At 40.9% G+C, this 22,865-nt stretch overlaps 1 protein-coding gene across 1 annotated transcript in view; it reads right to left on the bottom strand.

The window, feature by feature from the left end:
* celsr3 (cadherin, EGF LAG seven-pass G-type receptor 3) overlaps positions 1 to 22,865 on the bottom strand; it is a 205,727-nt gene that overhangs the window by 29,931 nt on the left and 152,931 nt on the right. Inside the window, exons 21-26 of the mRNA XM_034695247.1 lie at positions 12,042 to 12,240; positions 7,309 to 7,512; positions 7,045 to 7,231; positions 5,168 to 5,335; positions 4,773 to 4,899; positions 1,918 to 2,124 (exon numbers count right to left, since the gene is read on the bottom strand). Coding sequence (XP_034551138.1) covers positions 1,918 to 2,124; positions 4,773 to 4,899; positions 5,168 to 5,335; positions 7,045 to 7,231; positions 7,309 to 7,512; positions 12,042 to 12,240 — 1,092 coding nt within the window. The remainder of the gene's footprint in view (positions 1 to 1,917; positions 2,125 to 4,772; positions 4,900 to 5,167; positions 5,336 to 7,044; positions 7,232 to 7,308; positions 7,513 to 12,041; positions 12,241 to 22,865) is intronic.

The following is a 22,865-nucleotide window of genomic DNA, read 5'->3' as shown; positions in this document are numbered from 1 at the left end:
GTTTGGATGAAAAAAACAAATTGTTCCTATTCCAAGAGGAATAGTTACTGGATTGATGCAATGTAAAGCTAATTAATATTTCATTATTTAATTTATAGTCCAATCATGTTGAAAATGTGTGTATCAAAATAGATACAGCAGGTATATAAGGTCATTTATTTACAGATCTGTCAATCATCATTTTATTACTTTTAAAACATTATTCCATAAAGTAACATACAGTCTTTTTATTATTTAAGAACATGTTTAAATGACATAATGAGGTATATTTAGAGGAGAAATTGAGATATTTATAACATATTGTATTTTCATATATGTAACCTGCTGTATCATGATGATTGATGACTGGTTGAATGTTGCCATGGCTCCCTAGTAAATAATTATATTTTGCTCATTGATTTCCACTAAAAACTGAACAATTCAGAGAAGAAATATACAATGAATTTTTTTTTTTGCTGTGTAGTTGATACCTAATGTGTTTGACATTGTGCAATATGAAAACAAATAATTTCTAGGCTTGAAATTACTTTGGGAAAAATTTGAAGGAATGTCAAAGTTTAAAAGGCTAAAAATGTTGTTTTAATGTTTTAGTTTGTTAAAAAAAATAATAAACTTTTAGCAATACATTTGCACCAAAATGCCTGATGTATCAAATATGATACGAATTAAAAGTCATGTATGAAAATTGCTATTTTGTTTTTGTTTTTTTTGTCAGAAGGCCCAAAAAACACTCCATTTTCAAGAGTATTAGAATTTTCTAGCAATTATTTGATGGTTCAGGCTTTACAGGGTTAATAAACTCAAAGTAGAAATGTGTCAAACATCAAAACTTTAACTGATAGATTGTTTTTTGTCATCTTATTTCAGCTGTTACAGTATCTATAGTGTTTTATCAGGAAACACATTAACTTAAAAACGCCTCTTTCTCTAACTTCATGCACGCTCACAGAGGAGCAGAATAACCTCCCTCATATAAAAACCTACAGCTGAACACATTTAATCTTTAATTTAAGGAAAGCAGTCTCAGCAAAAACTCCAAGTGATACATCCACAGACAACTCAGGAATAGCAGCAGCCTCGGCAGGAATACAGCCAGATGAAGAATTTCACACTCCCACACACATGCATGCAAACACTCACAGTTACACTCCAAAGAGAGAAAAACTCAAATATACACAAGAATGAAGCCACTAATGTGCACAAAGGCACTAACATGCTCCTCCAAGCATAATGTACAGTACATGAATTAGAGAGCACATTGTTCATGGAGAAGTAACCAGTCACACTGTAAGAGCAGCAGAGTTCACGTTGTAGAGGTTACGGCTTAATTAATTAGCTTCATGCTGACTGAGCACATACTTTCAGTAGGACTTAATGCTCATTAAACACACATACACACACACACAGACACACACACACACACACACACACACACACACACACACACACACACACACACACACATTTATGATGTAACAAAATAGAGGGTGAAAATGGTCAGGAGAAAATAATGAAGAAAAATAAAAACAAGTGAGGGAGCAAATTCTAGGAAGCGTTAAGTGTAATCAGTAAAACACGCCCTCATGATGTAGGGCACCACAAAGCAGAGAGGACAGAGGAATATAGAAGGTGAAGAGTTGAAGAAAGAGGTTGTGTTGTGCATGAACACAATGTGAAAGGGTGAACAATATATGGACTTGCTATACGCAGAGTATATAAGACGACTCACAGTGCAGCTAAATACACCACATAATCTTTTCTAACAGTAAAAAGGGATGAGTATGTCTTCTTATTATCAAATCTGCAAGTTTTCAGCTTCAGTAACAGTAATGTTAAATAAAGAGGAAATCAATGAAATGAACCACAGTCGTATCAAGCAAACAGAAACTCAATCCCACATCCCCCACCGGTATCTACCTGCTGCTCAGTCTGATTGACTCCAAGCAAAAACACCAGCTCGGATAAAAACATGGCCGCCGCTGTGTTGGAATGGATGCTCCTGGTGTTGGACTTGAGGCCTCGGAGGCAGGACAGCACCAGGATGGTGAGGAGGAGGGCCAGCATGGAGAGGCACAGAGAGGAGTAGGTGACCAGGGCCAGCGTCTCCAGATCCCCCTCCAGCTGCTGCTCATAGAGAGGGATGAGAAGTGGAGAGAGGACGGAGAGAGAGAGAGAGAGAGAGAGGTTTATTACTGGTTTTATAACATACTGGAGTGAATGGATGAATAGTGGAGACACGGGTGAGGGAGGAGGAAGTCTGAGCAAAAGATGAAAACCATGAGAAACGAGGTACAGACATAAAAGTGAGTCATTTCTTATGTTGAAAAGAGGCGGTTTCAGTCGGGGTCACCGTGTGCCTGTCTATCTGGAGTCACTGAGGGAAACCTGACAGTGTTTATATCAAAGATGTCAAATCATTTGAGAAGCAAGTAAGTGAGCTGGAGACAGTTGCGCTGCTTTATCTGATAGATTCTTTGAAAATTAAAGAGCTTTAGTGCCTACATATTGTGAAATGCATGATCTACTGAGAACAACGGCCAAATTATGAAAGATTTACAGTGAATAAAGTGCAGAATACAAAAAATGATCCCCACTACAGAACAGCGACTGGAGGGAACAAACAGACTTCCATAAACTGTAAAGCATTCTTCACTGCATTAAAGCTAGGGTTGGTAGTCTCGGAAAACCAGCATGAATTTGAGTGTAGCTTTTCCTCATGACTCTGTCTAACCCCTCCCCTCCTCCCCTCGGAGCTCCTCCAAAATGACGCCCCCCCGCTCACATGCACGAGCGCCGCTGATTCTCGACCATATGATGGTGACTGATTCAAAACCGGTCCTCACCAAAACATTCTCATAGTGAAAGTTAAAAACACAAACAAACATGGCTGCTGTTAGCACTCACAACTATCATGCTAGCATTATCCAGTTGTACTGGTGACACGATATCAGGAGAAAAGTTATAACACACATATAATACTGTAACAGATCTACTGTTTGTTAAACGTGTTCAGTGTAGATGCTCTTAATTCCTACAGTGTTGACAGTCAGTGAAGGCATCAGGAGAGGTGTAGAGTGTGCGAGCCGAGAGAGGAGAGGAGAAGTTCTTCATTCATTCAAACATTGATTGTTGTTTTGTTGGTTGGCGTGATCACGGCCGACAGTGACCGGTTATTAAAGATCAACGTGTTCACCAATCGGTCATCACTACAGCGTCCGGACGGACGCTACAATAAATCTATATTTTCTGTAGGACTTACTGAACGTCATTAATTATTCTGCTTGTTGGTGAGAGCTTTTTAGACTCTGATCCGGACTACAGTCCTGAGCAAAGCACCTCATCAGGTCAGAGAGGACAGGCCCGAGGATGAGCGAGAGGGGCAGTCAGTAGAGTCAGGGGAAGTAGAGGCAGGAGACGGGGACTCGGAGGAGTGCACACCGGGGAAATGTACGCGCAGGAGGAGGGCAGAACGGCTGGGCTGGATTTGAATGGTTTAAAATTTGGGGAGCCAAAAAACGGTGATTGGTTGGTGTTTTCCCAGGTTTACTCCGGCTGTAGATAGCAGCTTTTTTTCACTCTTTTTTAAGAACACATTATGTATTGATAACCATCAGGACATAAAGATCATTTTAACCAGTATGACAAAAAGTGTATCTAAATCTGATTACCAACCCCAGCTTTAAGTTTGGAGCACCATGGACAACCAGTAAACAGAACCATGTTGGACTAACAATAATAAACAAACATCCTTCTGTACCGTCTTTAATGCAAATCTTGTCCTTGGATTAGGGATGTAAGTTTCAAGTATTTGTGATCGATCTTTGGAAATGTTAACGATCAATTATCGATTAATCATTAAAAAAACAAAAAATTTCCATGTCAAAAGCGTTTTTTTCCCTAAATCAACTACACAATGTATATAACTGACAGTATTGAATATCTACAGATCATATTAAGGTGTTCAAAATGTTAAACATGCTGAATATCAACGTGTGGAGAAGGCTCATAATCTCTGCAGACATACAGTCATAAAGTGAAGGCTCAGACTTCAACAAGGGAACTGAACAGAAACATGTTTCAGACTCACAGTGTCCAGTTTTCTGTCTACTCGTTCTTATTGAGGAAAATAAGCATGTAAACAAGGTCAGGTGTCAGCCGGGAGCGCAACTGAGTCATAATCAGTCCGGCGGTTGGAGAAAAAAAGCACTTACGGAGACCTGTCACTCAGCTGCAGCGTCTCCGCTGTGAGCAACACCTTTAGTCAGCTGATTCACATGAAACATGCTTTAAACTTAATAATAAAATATAAAACTGTTATATAAAATCCAAACAAAAAATGTGTTCTAGTAAATTCTTAACAATCAATTAATCGATACTCGTTTGATTGTTAACATCCCTACTTTGGATTTATAAATTCAACTTCAGCTTCTCCTCCCCTAGTTTCCTGCCTCTGATCCTGAGGATCTGATACATGGTCTCTTAGTATGCTGGCTGTGCTTGGCTTGAGGTTTGTATTAAACCCTTAAAATCTTCTAAACCTGGAACAAAGCTTTCTTTAGCCTTCAGACTGTAGGGCGAGATTTAATTATCTGAATTCAAACATCTACCCCGGAACTAAATCCAACCATCAGCACATGCACCGTTCAAATGAAAGACCGTGGATCTGTGGTCTACCTGCACCACAGGATCCCTGATAAATCCAATAAGGGTGTAACATAATGATCGTCTTTGAGGAGTTTTCTCCACTGTGAGATTATTGACAGATTACTAACCTCTCTGTGTGAGCTGTCCATCAGCACGCCAAAGGTGCCCAGTCTGTGGCACTGACAGCGCACATGAGAGGTGTTTCTGTACACCACCATACAGTCCCTGACAGTCCAGCAGCCTCCGATCTCATACCTGCAGAGAGAGTGAGAGAGAGGGAGGGAGAGAGAGGAGGAAAGAGAGAGAAGGTTAGATAAAAATACATTTGGCAAGATGCAACGACATCTACCTGTCTCCCATGTGAAAAAGAAACATTTGTGATACTGAATTTATTTCCAGAACTAGGTCAGTTGTTGTGTTTGGGTGAGTTAACATAGCTGGGATTAACTATATGCCTTCTCCTCTCAGTAAACATCCTTGTGTGTTACATTAATGCAGCACTCGTAGAGTCATCTGCACTTACTGGTTGCTGTGGTTCCACTGCACGCACAGCGGCTTGCTGCGGTTGGCCGTCTCCAGCAGCTTGAACTCGAGCAGGATGGGCTGGTCCAAGTGTCCGCCCACAAACGTCTGGTTGTTGTACACGGAGATGCTGACCACTGGGGAGTTCATTACCGGGTGTCTGGGAAGCCTGGAGCGAGAGAGAGAGAGAGAGGGAGCAGGGAGTTAGCGTTCATCTACTCAATCAGGCAGAGAGAGTTTGATATCACAAGGCAGAGAATACAGAACACAGAGGGTTTGGACTAGACAGGTCTTACATTACTTTTTACTGACACCTACTGAAACTAGATCATTTGCTCCTTTGTAATTCAGCCGTACTCCAGGGTATGAGAGGAGGGGAAGGGGCGTCAAAGCATTGTTAATACAAATAACTGAAGGTTGGTAAGCTATTCAGAGTTATACTTGAATTTGTGAATTAGACTTTTATCATGTTAAAAGACTAAATGAATAATAGCACACTCTGGCAGATTGAAATATGAAAAGATATTCTGAGCGTAACCCTTTTTTCCCATAGATGCAGTTAGGGCTGGGTGATAATTCGATAATGATAATTAACACGACATAATTTTTCTCAATATAAAAATGACAAATGTTTGATAAAATTCAATATATTTAAACCTGTAATTACACCCCCAGCAAATGGAAAGGGGGAGCCGTAAATGCTAGTTGCCCCCCAACATTAGACAGAAGAAGAAGACTCGGGCAAAGAGCTATTGTCAGTCCCAAAAACTCTTAAAACAAGGGGGGACAAGGCGCATGCAGTCCGATCCCACAGCTGTGGAACAAACTGCAGGAGGACATTAGGGTGGCGGACTCTGTGCTCTCTTTTAAATCACTGCTACTTTTATCCAAGTGCATTTCCTGATTTTATTTGATCAAGGTGTCTTGCACAGGGTTCTACTTTTATTTTGCTTTTATTTGTTTTTTAGTTTGTTTTTATGTTTTTATGATTTCATGTTCTATTAATAGTGATGACACATGCACTGTCTGTATAGCTTTTTAAAATGCTCTTTATTTTGCACATGTCCTTGAGGCATTGTTAAGCACTTTGTAACATAGTTTTTGAAAAGTGCTCTATAAATAAAGATTATTATTATATTATTATTACTGCATTGAACAGCCAATCATGTCGCAGGGTGAGAGGTAGGCGGGGCTTAAAGACGTTTCAAGTGGAATGTAAACACAGCTGAAATGAGCGACAGCTACACTGAAGATAAAATTCAAAACCTTGTTAGTCTGACACTGAGTCGACTCTGAGTTAACTATTAACTTCATACACTTCATTAAATCTACTTTCAGGATGTGGGTAAAGGAAGAGCACAGAGACAACTTCTGCTGTGAACGCGTTTAATGTCCACCGCGACCGTAGGACAACTGAACACTGAATGACCGTGATGCATTCACTGCACTGTGGGAAACAACATCACTCTGCCCGTAGCTCTTAGTAATCTCAAAGGGGAGAGCACAACTCAAAACAATACTCTATAAACTGACACACAGAATACAATTTGATCAGTCTTTGTTGTAAATTCAAATGAACTAATTTGATATTTATCATGATAATTATCAATATCGACTGATGTGAAATATTTTATTGTGATAACATAAAAAACATAAACAACTTTTTCAATATCGCTCAGCTCTAGTTGAAATATGAAAAGACATTCTGAACTGAACGTTTTTTTCCCCATAGATGCAGTCGGTTATATAACATGGATTTCAGGTTTCCTGGTTAAAACCAGGGTAATCCTGATATCTACACGTAGCATGTCTCCTCCCCTTAAAGATCCTGATCTGCTGTAATCTGACTCGATTGTTCAGAGAGGGATTGATTCCTACCTCACTCCTCGTCTGTCTGTGTGGTACTTGGGAGGGAGGGCGGCGCCCAGACTGCGATACATCAACATGATGACAATAGAGATGGGCGGCTCAGGCATTGAAACAGAGCGTCTGGCTGCAGTGTATTCCCCCGTCTGATTGGCTGAGATACTGACAGGAGCGGAGGCAGCGTTCTGCGGGGCTGAGGCTGAAACAGAAGAGTCTGTGTGAGTGTTTAGTTCAGTTTCACTCACCAGCGCTCTAAATGTGTGCATCTTTTCTTACGCTCTTTCTCCAGTCGCTCCTTCTCCTTCCCTTTCTCCTTCCAGGTGTTTTGTTGCTGTCGTTGTGGCACCAGGGCAGCAGGGGGCAGTATCACATGGGTGTAGGGATCCCAGAGAGCTTGACCACGAAACAAAGTGGTGTGGTGGTATCGTGGGAAACGCCGCCGCACATGAGTCAGGTTCTCCACACGGTCTAGGTTCATGACTTGAGAACAAAAAAACACAAATTAAGACACTTATCATATGGACACAAGTCCCCGGTATCTAGCTTTCATTACTCTTTAGCCTGAACTACAGGTGGGAAATCATTCACCATCAACAGATCTACTGTCGGGAAAAGATGCAAAGGTTGGCACACTACTGAATACGATTGGGAACAAGATCTTGAGTGATGCATTTGGAGTTGTTGTTAATGCTGCTGCTCCAAACTGCATGTCTGAAACCTCCTCAGCCATTACTTAATAACACATAGTCACCATAACTAACATAATGCTGATAAAGACCAGAAAGAGAGCCCACATTACACCTGTTTTAAAGTCTCTGCATTGGCTTCCAGTATCTTTTAGATGTTAAGATTATTTGATTGGTTTTTAAATCTCTTATGGTCCTGCTCCTTCTTATTTATCAGATTTAATCATATGAGCCAGTGAGAGCCCTCAGGTCTTCAGGTAGTGGACTTTTAATGGTACCAAAAGCTAGAACAGAGATTCACAGGAGGGCAGCTTTTTATCATGACGGCCCACGCCTGTGGAACACCCTACCTGAAGATCTGAGGGCTGACCAGAGCATCAACATTTTAAAACGAAACTCAAGACTGACCGTTTTAGTCTCGCTTTTAACTGAATTTTACTCTTTTTACAGTTTTATTTCACCTTACTTTATTTATTTATTTATTTATTATCTAGGTCAAATTTTAGTCACTCTGTATTTATTTTATTTTATTGATTTGTTTATTTTAAGTATAGCACCTTATTTCTTTTAATGGTTTAATATTTTAGTGTTTTATTATCTTATAAATGTATTTTATTTTGGTGAGTTTAATTTCCTGTGTTGAGTTTTAACATCTTATGTTTCCTCCAGTGTTTCCTCATTAAGATATCATGAGAGTGTTTCATCAGTTCGTTCAGCAACTTCTTTTTTATTTTTCATTTATTTCTTTATTTTATTTTCATTGTTTTTAATTATTATTATATATATACCATATATTGTGTTCTTAACCTTAGGATTGTTTGGTGGGTTTGGGGTTGGGGTAGGGGGTGGGATTAGGATTAGGGGGGTCTTTTCATTTTTATTTTTATTTATATATATATATCTTTTTTTTTAATTTATTCTATTTTAAGTTGTTTTTATGTACAGCACTTTGTGTTACAATGTCATTGTATGAAAAGCGCTTTATAAATAAAGTCTGATCCACTGACAGATTGATAACTATTCTGTATCCATCACTTTTAACTGGTCAAAGCTACAAAGTGGACTTCAGCACTCTTTCACTTTGAGCCACTACTACTCAAATTTGGCTCGTTAGGCTTAGGGCGTTCGATAAATACAACACATCTCCTCTCTAAGACCAATTTAGAGGGGCACAACTGGAACTGCCTGTTTCAATAAACCACTTTATATTCTGTGAATTTGGGCATCAATATAAAGTCAATAAACAAATACACACACAGGATGATGAGGAGGAACTCTTGAATTATGGGAAATGAGGTGACCAACAGAAAGCTCACACTCAATGTTTAGCGTTCTGTAACGATCAGACACTGAACTGCACTCAACACAAAAAGGTGTGAGCAATTACGCGCTATTATAGACATGTGTGATATGTGTGCGTGTAATGTATCGAAGGTTCATGAGGGAAAAAGAGGAGATTCTGCACCCTGACGACTGAACACGACGACCACAGGAAAACCTAGAGAGGAGGTAATTTATCAGACGCTGACAGATGGGTGTGTGTCATGTCCATCTATATCCTCTCACTGGTTACTGACCCCCCCTCCTGTCTGTCTCGGTGTGGGAGTGTGAATTTCAGCACTGGCTTTATTTCTGATTCCTTCTGCTTTCACTGCTGCTCCTAACTCTGAATTCTCCATCTGGGAATCTGCATCAGGTTCATTTGAAGGTTATCTAGGAGGGTTTTTGGCGTGTTTCAAAGGGGGAAGCAAATGTAGTGCATTGAAGTCCAAATCTACATATCCTCCGTAAACATTGGAGGAATAAACTGCTTTATTATTTGAATAAAGTATTTTATTTTGAAAAATCTAAAATCTAAAACATATTCTGCTTTGTTTAACACTTTTTTGTTCATTCAATAATTCCATATATGTTCTTTCATAGTTTTGATGTCTTCAGTATTAATCTACAGTGTTTACAATCATTACAATACATACAAACCCTTGAATGAGAAGGTGTTTCTAAACTTTTGACTTGTACAATGTTACAATGTTACAATGTCATTTAGCAGACGCTTTTATCCAAAGTGACGTACATACGAAAACAAGAACAACACAAGCAAAGATCTAGACAAGAGGAAACAAGATCAGTAAGAGTAACAAAGTGCTTCAAGTCAATTTGGGTTGTGGAATCTTGATTAATATCCTCTATTATAATCATGCATTTTCTTTAAATATAATCATGTTTTCCTTATTATGCTCATGTATTCTTCTTTTAACAATTATATTCATATGTTTTCCATTTTATATGTTTTATTGAAGAAACCAGCAAATAGTAAGGCATAAGGCCAGAGATCTGTGCAGATCTCTGAACAAAGGTGAGACTGAGGTCAGAGCCCCAGCTTCTGCAAGTTCAATGCAGGTTCAGCCCGGATGTGGTTAATTCATCTATTTATAAGTGGTTTTGCAAAGACCGAGAACCAACCCTAGCCTCATATTGCAGTTGAATGTAAGCGAAGGGGATTTTTGGTAACTATGCCAAACGCTTTGTGTTAGATAAAAGAGCCGACGTACGCTTTTAAGAATTGTTGATATGTGCTTTTGATAACCACAAATGTCGTAAGATGAATACGATATGTGCAGACGTGTGCTTTTTGTAAACCACTAGACTGAGGAAATGTCTCTGTTGTTTCCAGGGTACGATGTTCACCTGACAAGACCCTTTGCTCACCCTTGATTGCAATTCACCCACGCCTGTTCCCCCCCCTTTTTCCCCCTTTCTTTTCTTTTTCCTTACGTATGAACAACTGTATTAAAGGTCACACATACACATGTTTTTTTTTCCTCCCTTATTTTTGAAGAACTATAAAGTATTGATCATCTCTGTCACTCAGCGGAGAACTTCAGATGCTCTTGAGTATGCTGACACTCTTCTCTCATGCTGCATGAATAAACTTTGTGTGTAAACTTTGATACTGAGTTCGAAGCCTCATTTCTGGTCACTGCTCCGCTGGACGATCGCCTCACGGCTGGGTCACCCTACCACAGGGTGCAGGTACTGCCAAGCAGTGTAAAGGCAATGCACAAAAGTAAGTGAGGATTTTTTTTTTTTTTCCAAAATAAGGAACATCTACAATGAAGCAACCAAACAATTTAAAACCTTCCATTATCATAATCAACAATTAACATCACCACAATAATGACCAAAGTACAAAGTGCTGGGTCACTCAAGAGCTGAACACAGATTCCCAGAGTAGAGCAGGACAGTGTGAGTCAACTGTAGCTGGAAGACATGATCTGCCACTGGGGACAACAGTGGAGAACAGTCTAGCTAAGTGCATAGTGCTTCCTAAAGAGCTGGGTCTTTAGCTGTATATGTATATAACATAAAATGTAAATAAAATCTTTTAAAATGAAAGTGGTGAGAGTTACAGAGAAGAGCATCCAGTGACATGAAAGAAAACCTATATTTGTTCAGGTCTTAACAGGATTAACAATTTAACCGGACTGGATTGGAATAAGCAAGTTGGTTACTTTGGTGATTTACGAGTTCGGGGGTGTGTGGTATTTCATATAAATCAAATCTGTGTGCACGGCAAAGAACATTATCTGAGAGTAAAATTCAATGTCTGGTTTCATTTTTGCTAGAGCTCTGCAGCTGCTATTCCAACAAACCTCGTTTTTGTCCTTCGTACAAATAATTTCACAGGATTTTCAAAGATGTGAAGGGACAGAGAAATGTGAAAGAGACTTAAATGTACCAGAGAAAGGATGCCAGAAACTAAATGATGCAGTGTATACGGCCAAACCTGTATGGGAATGTGTACATGTTTGTGTTTGTGAGAGAGTGACTGTAAACTCAAAGGTCTCAGAATGTGTGTGTGTGTTTTGCACATGTGTGTGTCTTTAACTCAATGTGTGTGATCTTGAATGTGTTCAGCATTTGTAAGTCTCAGTGATGTATGTTGGCCAGCGCTCCAGTGCTTAAGGCTTTATACTGTATGCCTGTTGAAAGCATTAGCGCTGCTGTATGTGTGTCTGTGTGTGTGTGAGTGTGTGTGTGTGTGGGAGTGTGAAATTCTGAATGCTGCTGCCAGCGCTCTGGCCTTGTCATCATCATTTGCATTAGCTCTGTTTATCTCCCGCTTTACAATGAGTCATTCTGGCTGATTTCACAGCAGTGATTTACAGCATTATGAGAAAAGCGCTTCAAATCCTGTGTACAGATTAAGATTTTATTACAGTCTCATGCTCCTTTATTGCATCTGACTGGGGATTGGCTTCTGTTTCATGTCTGTGTGTGACTGTGTGTGTGTCAGTGTGTGTGTATTCGTTCTAAATTCACCTATGTTTGGAGCAACCAGCGCCACAGGGTTGAGGTAGGTGAGCTTCATGTTCTGGGCTAGATTCTGGGAGTACTGATCCAGCAGCTCCGTCAGCTCGGCCGGACCACCACCAGGGATGTGGTTCTGACTCTGAGCGAGGGCCCGCCAAAGCCCAGAGGTACCAGGACCCAAGAGCACGCTGCATCCTCGGACAATGTTCTGAAAGACACAGAAGATAAACAATCAGACTTGAACAAGGATAGAAATTAAACACAGTTACAAATTATTCTGAGAAGTTATTTGATGTTCACGTGTGTTTGTTTATTCGAGACAGGAAGAGAATCAAATGTGCTGATGCTCTCGAACTAGCAAAGGAAAGAGATTTAGAAGCAGAAACGTCAACCAACCAACCAAATACAGCTTTAAAATGGACCTGCTGGCTTGCATGTTGGCGTGCTGCATGTAAAGCACTGCTGCTGCTGTATTATCAAAAGGAAGCAGGAGCTTCAGACATGGATGCCAAACTACTAAAATGAGCACTTAGGGTTTTCCACTGTAAAGATCCTGAATGATGAAGAGGGCTCAAAGCTGGAAAGAGAGGAAGAAGAAAAGTACTGAGAGGATATATAGAGGTGAAGAGGACATTACTGTTGTTCAGAGCTCACCAAGGACCAAGGACCAGAGTCGACTTCAATCAATTAAGCCTAAAAGCGCAAGTGTGGATGAAAGCATAGAATTTCAAGGTGGTGAAGAAGTAAAAGAATCCTAGAGTTTAGTGTATAAGACACTCTTTTAATAGCTTGTAATTGTCATCTAAAGTGTGGCTGATGTACCAGTATAAAACTCAGAAGGACATATTGTATTGTGTTGTGGTCTTTTACCCATCAGGCAGTGCTTGAAGAGGCATGCCACTGCTTCAATGCACAACGCATACTGCATTCATAGCGAGGCCGACCAGTCTAGCTGCGCAGCTTTTTACAGCTTTTCTTCCTCATTAGGTTGAAATCGAGCATTCATAGAAATCAGTGATATACTATGAAGTAAATGAACCTTCTTAAGTGCAGGTTTTATTGAAAAGACACTATTTAAGGCGAGTGACCAGCGCAGGGGAGGGGTGCAAGATTCAGCATAATAAGGCGTTTCTTGGCAGCAGGAACTTTACCCGGAACTACATTAGTTTCGACTGGTGGACTCAGGGTTTAAATTTAGTTCAGGGGTAGATAATCTCCCCCCTAAGAAGCACCTGCTAGGGGGGTAGTACTTTTCAAAGGTCCCAGGACTTTCAGGTGGTAGGGCCTGCAATGCTGAACGTGTCTGATTGGTAGATTAACCTCAGTGTTTTTATTCCTCCCTCCGTCCACAATAACATCACACACATCTGTGATTCACTTGATTTCTCTTTCTTTCATTAGTTTTTATTTGTTCTATCTTTTTTGTATGTGTGTGTACTTTTCAAAAGAAGAAGCTGTGATTCTCTTGATTTAGCAGCTTGTAACAGTAGTCTTCTCTCAGCCCACCGTGAATGTGTCTCTCCCGGTGTTACGGTTTTTAAAGTGACCCTGTAAACTGGAGACCTTCAGCTGAACGTGTCAGTGTTTGTGGAGTTTACACAAGTGGCAACCTCTGGTCTAAAAATATGTGTTCAATGCGGAAGTGTTAAAAGCTGCAGTTCATCGAGGATCAACTTGAGGCTGGCTCCGGAAGTACCAGAAGTCACATACACATGAATGGGGAAAAGACGATCTTTACAGCATTAATAAACATGTTTACAGCCTGGTACAAAAGATGAGTGTAGTCTGAATAGCTCATTTCTCGATGTGCTCTCACTGTGAGGGGGGTGAATTTTTTTCTAACGCGGCAATTTCGTAGATATTTAGATTACCAGTCTTCCAATGAGAGGCACAGCTGACTGTGGGCACACTGCAGCTGTTGGCTAGGAGGCTCAAAGCCCGCCTCTTTATGTCACACTGGCTCGACAGAAGCAATATGGCTGCCGCTGCCGATTGGTCTCAAAACAGCTCTTCAGAAACAGATGGGTGACGTCACGGATACTACGTCCATATTTTTTACAGTCTATGAGTTTACACAGCTGTTGAAACACAGAGGGAGTTCCTGGGAATGCAAACTAGTTTAGTTTTTATTAAGAGTTCAAAATATCCTCATCAGATATTTAATGATCGTCTAAAGACATTTATGAGGGATGCATCCGGCTGAAAGTCTCCAGTTAACAGGGTCGCTGTTTAAACCAAAACACCGGCCGATCTCTGCCACGGCTTTTTGAGTTCAAAAGGATTTTAAAGGCGTGTTGAAACGTCTTTGCTATTCGCGCTTATCTCCTCTCACGTGTTGATTCAGTGAATCCATCTGTGATGAAATATAGCACCATCTAAAACAGCACCAGCTGAGTCTCTTCATGCTAACAGGCTAACTGTTGTGTTGCTCATAATGATACCTGCCTGTCCGTCTACTTCTATGGTGTCATCTGTGATGAATGGCAGTTGTCTTTGTTTTACTGCCCTCTACTGGTCTGGTGGTGTAGTGCATTTACTTTTTTTTCCTCCATACGACACTGTCCTGATTTGTACAATCTAGCCGGGACTTCAGCCCGCAGTCGAAACACATAGAACAATGGGGGCACAGGAACCTTTTAGTTCGGGGTAAAGTAGTTCTGGGGACCCCGGAACTCTTGGTCGAAATGCACCTAGAGTCTTGGGCGGTGGGTCCATACATACCTCACAAATATCAACAGGCTGAGCTCAACTACAGCTATGGGAAGTTGGGAGGTTGGTGATATCAGGTGACACCAGAAAGAGCTACACATCTGCATAGAAACCATGCATTGCTAGACTGAAAGGAAGTCTTCTAAAGGACTAGTTCAGACCTTTTTCCCTCCGAGAGCCCCCAAAAACTATATCCAAGAGTTTACAGTAAAATGAAATAAAGCCTGTGTTTGTGTATCCCCAAAGAACCAGAAACTAAACATTGAGCTTGGGATTTCGTCATGCTCTGGGTCAAGGAGAGAAGGAATCTGATTTGGACCTCATTATAAAGCCTTTTGTCGAGCTGCTGTGACCGGAACCACAACAGAGATAAAAACATCCAAACACGTCCTGACCCCAATTACAGCAAGTTTGACCATAATGACTCAACCACTTAAGGTCAGGGCCTTCATTTATAGACTTTACATTAAACATATGCGACTCTGGATAATCAAGAATGAACAGCCTTACAGAATGTTCTGAACAAAAAGGGTTTACATCAGGGAGGGTGAGAGAGAGAGAGAGAGAGAGAGAGAGAGAGAGAGAGAGAGAGAGAGAGAGAGAGAAAGTAATAGTGCGCGGCATCATGCCTTGCAGTCAGGCTGCACCAAACCCAATAAAGCTCTGCAATATCTCATAATGCTCCGGGGAGAAAAAAAATATACAAGAAATCCTTCCAACAAACAAGAAGAGGACTTACAGTGCAGTATAGGAGGAATGCAGAGAATTGTACTGGGACAGACAGGGAGAGTCAAAAACAAGGATTGTGGATAAGTAAGTTGCAAGGAGAAAAAACAATGAAAGGGAATGACAGAAAAGAAGCTATAGAAGAGGCTTATGTTTGGCTCAGAGATACAGGAAACAGCAAGAGGGGTAAACAAGAGAAATAAAGACAGCTGTAAAAAGATGGGAAAAATGAGCGGAGGGAAGGTACTATTTGAGGCAAGTTAAAAATGGATGATGTGGTGGCATCGCGAAAGACAGAAGCTTAAAGAATCCAAAACAAACCTTTGTACAGATTTGTTGCAATTTTCTTTTTTCTAATTACTTAAAGGCACTATGAGGAGTTTTTAAGTGGTTGAGAAACAGACTGAAACTGATACTGATGCCTCTTTATGACCCACAAAAGCAAACAAGACCATCCACAACAACACTGATAGCTTCTCTGTTGTCGTTTTTAATGCCTTAAACCACTCTGAGGGGGTAGGTGTCAGATAAGATGATTGACATCTTGCTTTAGAAACACCCTGTTATGTCTATTTTCATGGCAAATAATCACACCGTGTGATACATTTGTATGTTAAACACAACAGGATGGGGTTATTGTCTGAAGATACAAATTTTGCATGTACAGGATAAGAGATGAGAGGTATCATGTTGTCCACAAGGGGGCGCCAGAATCGATACAAACCAAAAGTTCCTCACAGCAGCTTTAAAGTTTTGTTGAATTGTTTTTTTTAACAATAATATATCCATTTAAACCTTTAAGACATCATACTTTTAAGGTTAAGAAATCCTGATAACCTGTTCAATGGTGTCAAAGGTAGTGATGTTCCAAAGGGGCTAACTTCCTGGTCATTTAAACTCTGATGTATCGAGAAGTCTAAAGATAAAACAGTCAAAAGTAGGCACAATTTATTTAATAGGGATGGGCAATGATTTTCGAATATTCGTTCTCTTTGTAAAGATCGAAGAGTTACTTTGAGTATTTTCTCATTTTAAAAGTACAATTTTTCATTGTTTTTACCGGTGCCTGGTTGTAATACAGTATTCCCTCCAGACGGTGGCTACAGAGCATCTTAAAGCTGTTTGTTAACCACATTAAGTAACAGAAGAAGAAGAATGCTAACTGCATTAAATAGCAAAAGAAGAAGAAAACATTAGCCACAGTCGCATTGATTTTCTCCGTCTCTGAATCTCACACTACTACACATGTATTTCCAGAGACTGAGCATGGCTGTAACATGTAAACACACACGCCACGCTGTGTCACAGAAACACTGACATAAAGACCAAGACAGACGCTGTCAGTGCCCGCTACTAGCAGCACCTCGTCCTGCTGCTGGTTAACAAGACTGACACACAAACGGGGTGTTCATTTTACACAGCTTAACAGGAGATTGCAGAGTCTGTAAGTAAACAATAACAACGATTTACCCAGAGTGGCTAACACAAGCAGAGCTAGCACAACCAGCCAACAGTCTTCCTTGCAGGTTACCGTCCACATACCTGTGCGTGTACATACAGCTTTATGTCTATTTACTAGATCAAAATACAGTCAAACCACACCACACTGTGAGATGCCATCTGTGCTTGTTTACATCCAGGTAGAAGAGCATTACAGCGTTATGGCTGAAGCAGTTAACCAGAGCTATAGCCCTGGCCAGTGACTCGTGGCTGCACTACAGCTTAAAAACAACAAAAAGACCGATATTGTAAGACAGTAAGACTTCATTCCAGATGAGTCGAAATGAAAGCATGTATCACTTTCTCAAAATCATTAAAAGATAAATCTGGGGCGCTGGTGGCCTAGTGGTCTAAGCGCCCCACATATAGAGGCTACAGTCCTTGTCGCAGGGGTCGCCGGTTCGATTCCCGGCCAGTCGACCATCTCCTGCATGTCTTCCCCCACTCTCCACTCCCCACACTTCCTGTCTCCCTTCAGCTGTCCTAACAAATAAAGGTAAAAGCAAAAAAAAAAAGGCCAAAAAAAAAAATATAAATCCGATTTAATCTGAGATATAAGACTCAAATGGTAAAAACAAGATCTACAGAATTGATTTGCTTATCTAATTAAAATCACTGTCCATTATAACACCAATACAGTAGATTGCTTTACGGCATCAATACGTTATCTTCCTCTAACAAGGTCAGTTTCCATCGCAACCCAGCAGTCACATTAATGACACCCTGCAGTGAGCGGAATGAAGAGCCTCACATTTCACTGAATGACTACACCTGACAGTGAATCAAAAGAATGTGCCCATTAGGGTGTAACAGGTTGTTGGCTGTTAGCATGCTGCTACAAGTAAAGGATTGTTATCGTCATCCTGTTGATCCTGGAGCAAATACATCCACTCGTCTCCGCTCTGACCTCAACCTCTGACTTTGATACAGCCATGCCGCCTATTTCATCACCTCCAGTTAATGATCCAGCTCCAGCCTCTTTTTATCTCAGCTATAAAGAAGAGAATATAATATATCTGATAATACTTGACACCTCATTTTAAACACCCGCCATTAGGCCCGGCGAGCAGGTAATGTCAAACACAGTTACTATAGTAACCGAGCGGCGTTGACGGAGCCCCGTGGCTGCAGGAGAAACAAAGGAAGGCAGGGAGGAAAGTGTTTTCACAACAGGGATGGAGAGATGAATAGAGGGAGATGAAACCTTTGCAGGCTGGAGCTGTGATCAGATCTTTGTGGCTCCTGGTGTACCTGAAGACCCATCTGCTCATGTGCATAACACAAATGTGTCTTTAAAATGAGGGAGATCAAGCATTTTATGTCCCGTTATAGTCATTAACATGTCGGGCATTTATAATAACACAATGTGCAGCACAGCAGTTTGGTGATAGAATGGTTTCCCGTGCTGCATAAAGAAAGTGTGACAGAAAACTGGATTCATTATGAGGACTGACATTTTATGTGATGGTGTTTTTCTGTGTCATTTGGGTTTGGGAGCATGCTGCTGTTTGACTGCTACATATAATTGATTGGTTGGATTGATTGGCTGACATATGGTGCCTTTCAGCCTTTGTCTGTCTGTCTGTTCCTCCTTCTCTTTCTGTAAATCCATCTTCTACCTCTTTAAAACTCCTCACGTTTTGTTGCTCTCTGCTGTGTTTCACCTTTTTTCTCTCACTTGATAAATACAAGCAGCACAAGCTTCTGAGGTAAACAGGCTGCTTTGATTTGCAGCCAAAGATTCACCTTCACGCTTTACATAGAGGGAAAACTTGCATCTTATAGATGTATAAGAAAAGCATTTGAGTTGCTGGTTTTCTCCAACAAAACCACAAGGTCAGAGGGACACATAGATGGAAACTGGACATGTTAAATGTGCTATGGAGGAACACAATGTAAACCTGAACAGTACTTCTAACTCATAGCTATTAAGGGTACAGCACTCAAAACCAGCTATTTAGTTGAACCAACAATCAATAATTGAGTTATCTGAATGATTAATGTTGTTTTAATTCTATGTGGATCAGTTTTCTTGAGTTAATATCCATGTCCAAATAACAACTTTAGAGTGTACAGAGGGGCGCTGCGTATGACATCATTAACGTCACCACGTAAGTCTTCACACACTTGAAAAACAACAATGGCTGTGCTTAACGAAGCGGTGAGTAATGAGGAAAGACAACGCCAAACCGCTGTACCGGTACAGGGAAGACCAACAATGATCCAACAAGGGACAGGGGAAACAGAGGAACTAAGACAGAGTCATCAACACAGGTGAGAACACAGGACACAGGTGAGACTAAAGAGGGGAATCACTAAAGGAGGAAAACACACAAGGACATGATGTAAAACTAAACAGGAGACACAAGGATTCAGAACTACAAAATAAAACAGGAAACACAAGGATTCAGAACTACAAAATAAAACAGGAAACACAAGACTAGACTAAGAATCACAACAAGAGACATGGATCACTAAACACTCAAGGGAGACAAAGGATAACTAATACAGAATAAACACGGGGAGGAACCAAGGCATGAAACACAAGGACAAAACTAAATTAAGCAAACCATGACATGGACTCAGTTTCATCTAGTATGTATGAATTAAAAATATAAAAAATGTAACTAATACATTTGAGTTGGGGAAACTTTAAAGAAAAAAAAAAAAGAAAACAATTGATTAAACTGAAATCATATATTATAAACTCAGTTATACTGAATGATAGGATTTCATATGATTATAATATAAGGAGACATACGATGCTTGTTGCAGCCACAAAACAAGGACAACATCATACAGGAGTCAAGTTCAGCACAGCAGGGTGCAGCTCCCTCTGCTCATGTTGTCATCAGGTGGATGAATCGAACCTGTTTGCATAAATCATTAAAAGCTTCTTTGTGTCAACTGTAGAGAAAATGTGAGAGGAGAAAAGCTTTTAAACTTCCCGCTATGACCCCGTATGAATATGAATGAGTCACCTCCTGGTCTCATAAAGGAGATGACCTAACTCATCAGAAAAATTGTAATTTATTCAAAGATGAAATAGTGGGAAGTTACCGTTCCTCACCAGAAATGACCCACTTACATGGATTAAAGTTCTCCGTCGCCACAATGGATTTCTGTCATTTGGAAAATGAGAGGGGAAAAAACTCCATGTGTGCTTTGTTGTGGTCCCATTAAGGCTGTCCTATTAAACTGACACTGCTTTCAACAAATACAGCTAGCCAGAGGCAGAGCAGTGCGGGTCATGCGTGCCAATCATAGACTGTATAGGTGTCAATGCTCGATTAGCTCGGGTGCAAGGATGCTTATTTTGCAAGATAATCAGAACCTGGTGAAATTTAACACGTGTGGAACGGTCTAACGTTATCTGTGGAAGTATATTACTAAACGAGGACAGCTGGTGGGTTCTCTGAGAGCAGCTTCTGCGGTACGTTTTTATTCGTTACTTATTGAGTCTCTGTGAAGTTAATGTTGAAGAAGGGTTATAGTACACAATAGAGTAAAGCGCAAGCTAACCTTTATATCTTCTTATCTTTTATGGCTTCGTGATTCTTTGGGATGAATGTGTGATAAAAATAAGTTTTTTGAGGACTTGACAGAAGCGGCCGTATCTGTACAGTCTATGGTCTGTAGCCATAGTCAGCAGCCGGCTTCTTTTTCGTTGAATTTTGACGGCAGTTGGACCGACGAAGTCTCTACTGCCCCCCGATGGTGTATCCAGTTCTTAGATCCAGTTCTTAGATCCAGTTCTTAGTACTTTGAGTGTTTTTCAGGTTAAGCTCATTTAGTATGCCAGCATAGATGCGCTGTTTGTTGTAGAAGGCTCCAACACTTTGACCGTTGACAAAACTGTCAAAAATAAGTGGAGATGGGTTTGGTTAAATGAAGATGGGCTTGGCTATAAAAGAGATAGGCCTGGTTAATTGAAGATGGGCTTGGTTATAAAAGAGATGGGCTTGGTTAAATGAAGTCGGGGAGAATAGAAAGCCTGTCGGTACGTGGTGCAAAAACATGTGTGTGCATGTGTGTGGTTTGCCACAAAAAAACTGTATATGGCACTAATGGCAAAAAAGTCCTAATGCGCTATCAGTCAGAGGATACACACAAAGCCGCCGTCCGTGCTCTACAGCACACCTCCTCCCTGCCTGGTGCAACAACCACCACAACTGAGGCCAAGCATCCATGGCTGAACGTGTGTGCAAACAGAAAGTCTGCATATGTGCTTTCATAGCGGAGCACGACCAGTCACTCAACATGTCGCAGCCACTAGTGGATAGTGAAGTCGGTTGCTGATGATCAGAGCGCACTTTCCAGGTTGACACTGTCTAATGCACATGCTTCCTACCTCTGCACACATGGCATTCCTGCTCACTTCAAAACACAATTGTCAGACAAACTAGAGAGAGAAAGATGTTCTCTTTAAATGCAGATGAATCCACAAATGCAAATATGGACAGGATCCTTAATGTTCTTGTCAGGTACTTTGATGAAAATATGGGCAAAGTATTGACCCAGCATTTGGCCTCAAGACAGGTCAATATTGCAGATGCAACAACCCAAACGCTTTATTAGAGCACAGTATACTGTGTATATGTCCTTGGGCTAAAGGCATGTACACAGTACACTCCTTTTTAGGTGAAAACCTTTGGGAAGTGACTGACAGGCAGGAAAAAAAGGCTCTTACATGTGTGGCATGGTGGGTTGATGTTGGCGTCAAAGACAATTTCAGTCAATGATTTTTTCTGCTTTACTCCCTGCACTTATGATTGAAATAATACTACTGCTGCTAAAACTGCACTAAAACTGTTTTTACTACTATTTTATTGCCAGTTAACAATGAAAGGCCTTGGGTTTATTGAAATTTAGCACTGTTTGATATCAAATCTGTCTTTTTAAAGTAGCATTACTGTCACCATCATTGCTCAAAGTCACAAATGACCTCCTGCTTTCCTTTGCCTCTGGTTCCCTCAACATCCTCCTCCTCCTCGACCTCAGGTTCAGCACTCTCCTGGCTCAGCTCCTACCTCTCAGACAGACTCCAATACATCTCCATCAACAACAGCAAATACCACCCCCCATCACACATGGTGTCCCCCAAGGCTTGGTGCTTGGTCCCCTCCTGTTCATCCTTTACATGCTCCCCCTCGGTCACATCATACGCCACCATGGACTTCAATTATACTGCTATGCCGATGATACCCAGCTCTACGTCTCCCCCAAAACCATCACTCCTGCCATCCTCTCCACCCTCACAAACTGCCTCACTGACCTCAAAACCTGGATGAGCAACAACTTCCTCAAACTCAACTGCAATACATCTGAAATCATTCTCACAGGCCCCAAATCCCTCCTCCCCTCCATGCAGAACTTCTCACTGAGCATTGACGACCACACATACACACCCTCCCCAGTTTCTCCTTCAAACCACATATCAGAAACGCCACCAAAACATCCCTATTCCACCTCAGATCCTCTCTCTCCTCATCTGCTGCCGAAACCCTCATACACGCCTTCATAACCTCCAGACTGCACTACTGCAACAGCATCCTTTATGGCCTCCCTTCCACCGACCTCAAAAAACTCCAACAAGTCCAGAACTCAGCTGCCCGGTTACTCACCCACTCCGGCTCCAGAGCCCACATCACACCCATCCTTCAGCACCTCCACTGGCTCCCCATACAGCACCGAATCCACTTCAAGATCCTGCTCATCACCCACAAAGCCCTCAATAACCTCGCCCCCTCATACCTGACCAGAAAACATCTGTTGTGATTTGGCGCTTTATAAATAAAGATTGATTGATTGATTGATTGATTGAGGATTCACATGTCTGTTTCCAGAGCCTGTAATTAAATTACTAACAAACAAGCCATCAAAATGTAATAGTGGTTT

This window comes from Notolabrus celidotus, chromosome 11 (genome assembly GCF_009762535.1).
Source record: "Notolabrus celidotus isolate fNotCel1 chromosome 11, fNotCel1.pri, whole genome shotgun sequence".
Classification (NCBI taxonomy): domain Eukaryota; kingdom Metazoa; phylum Chordata; class Actinopteri; order Labriformes; family Labridae; genus Notolabrus; species Notolabrus celidotus.
This window is presented reverse-complemented; position numbering and strand designations above follow the sequence as displayed.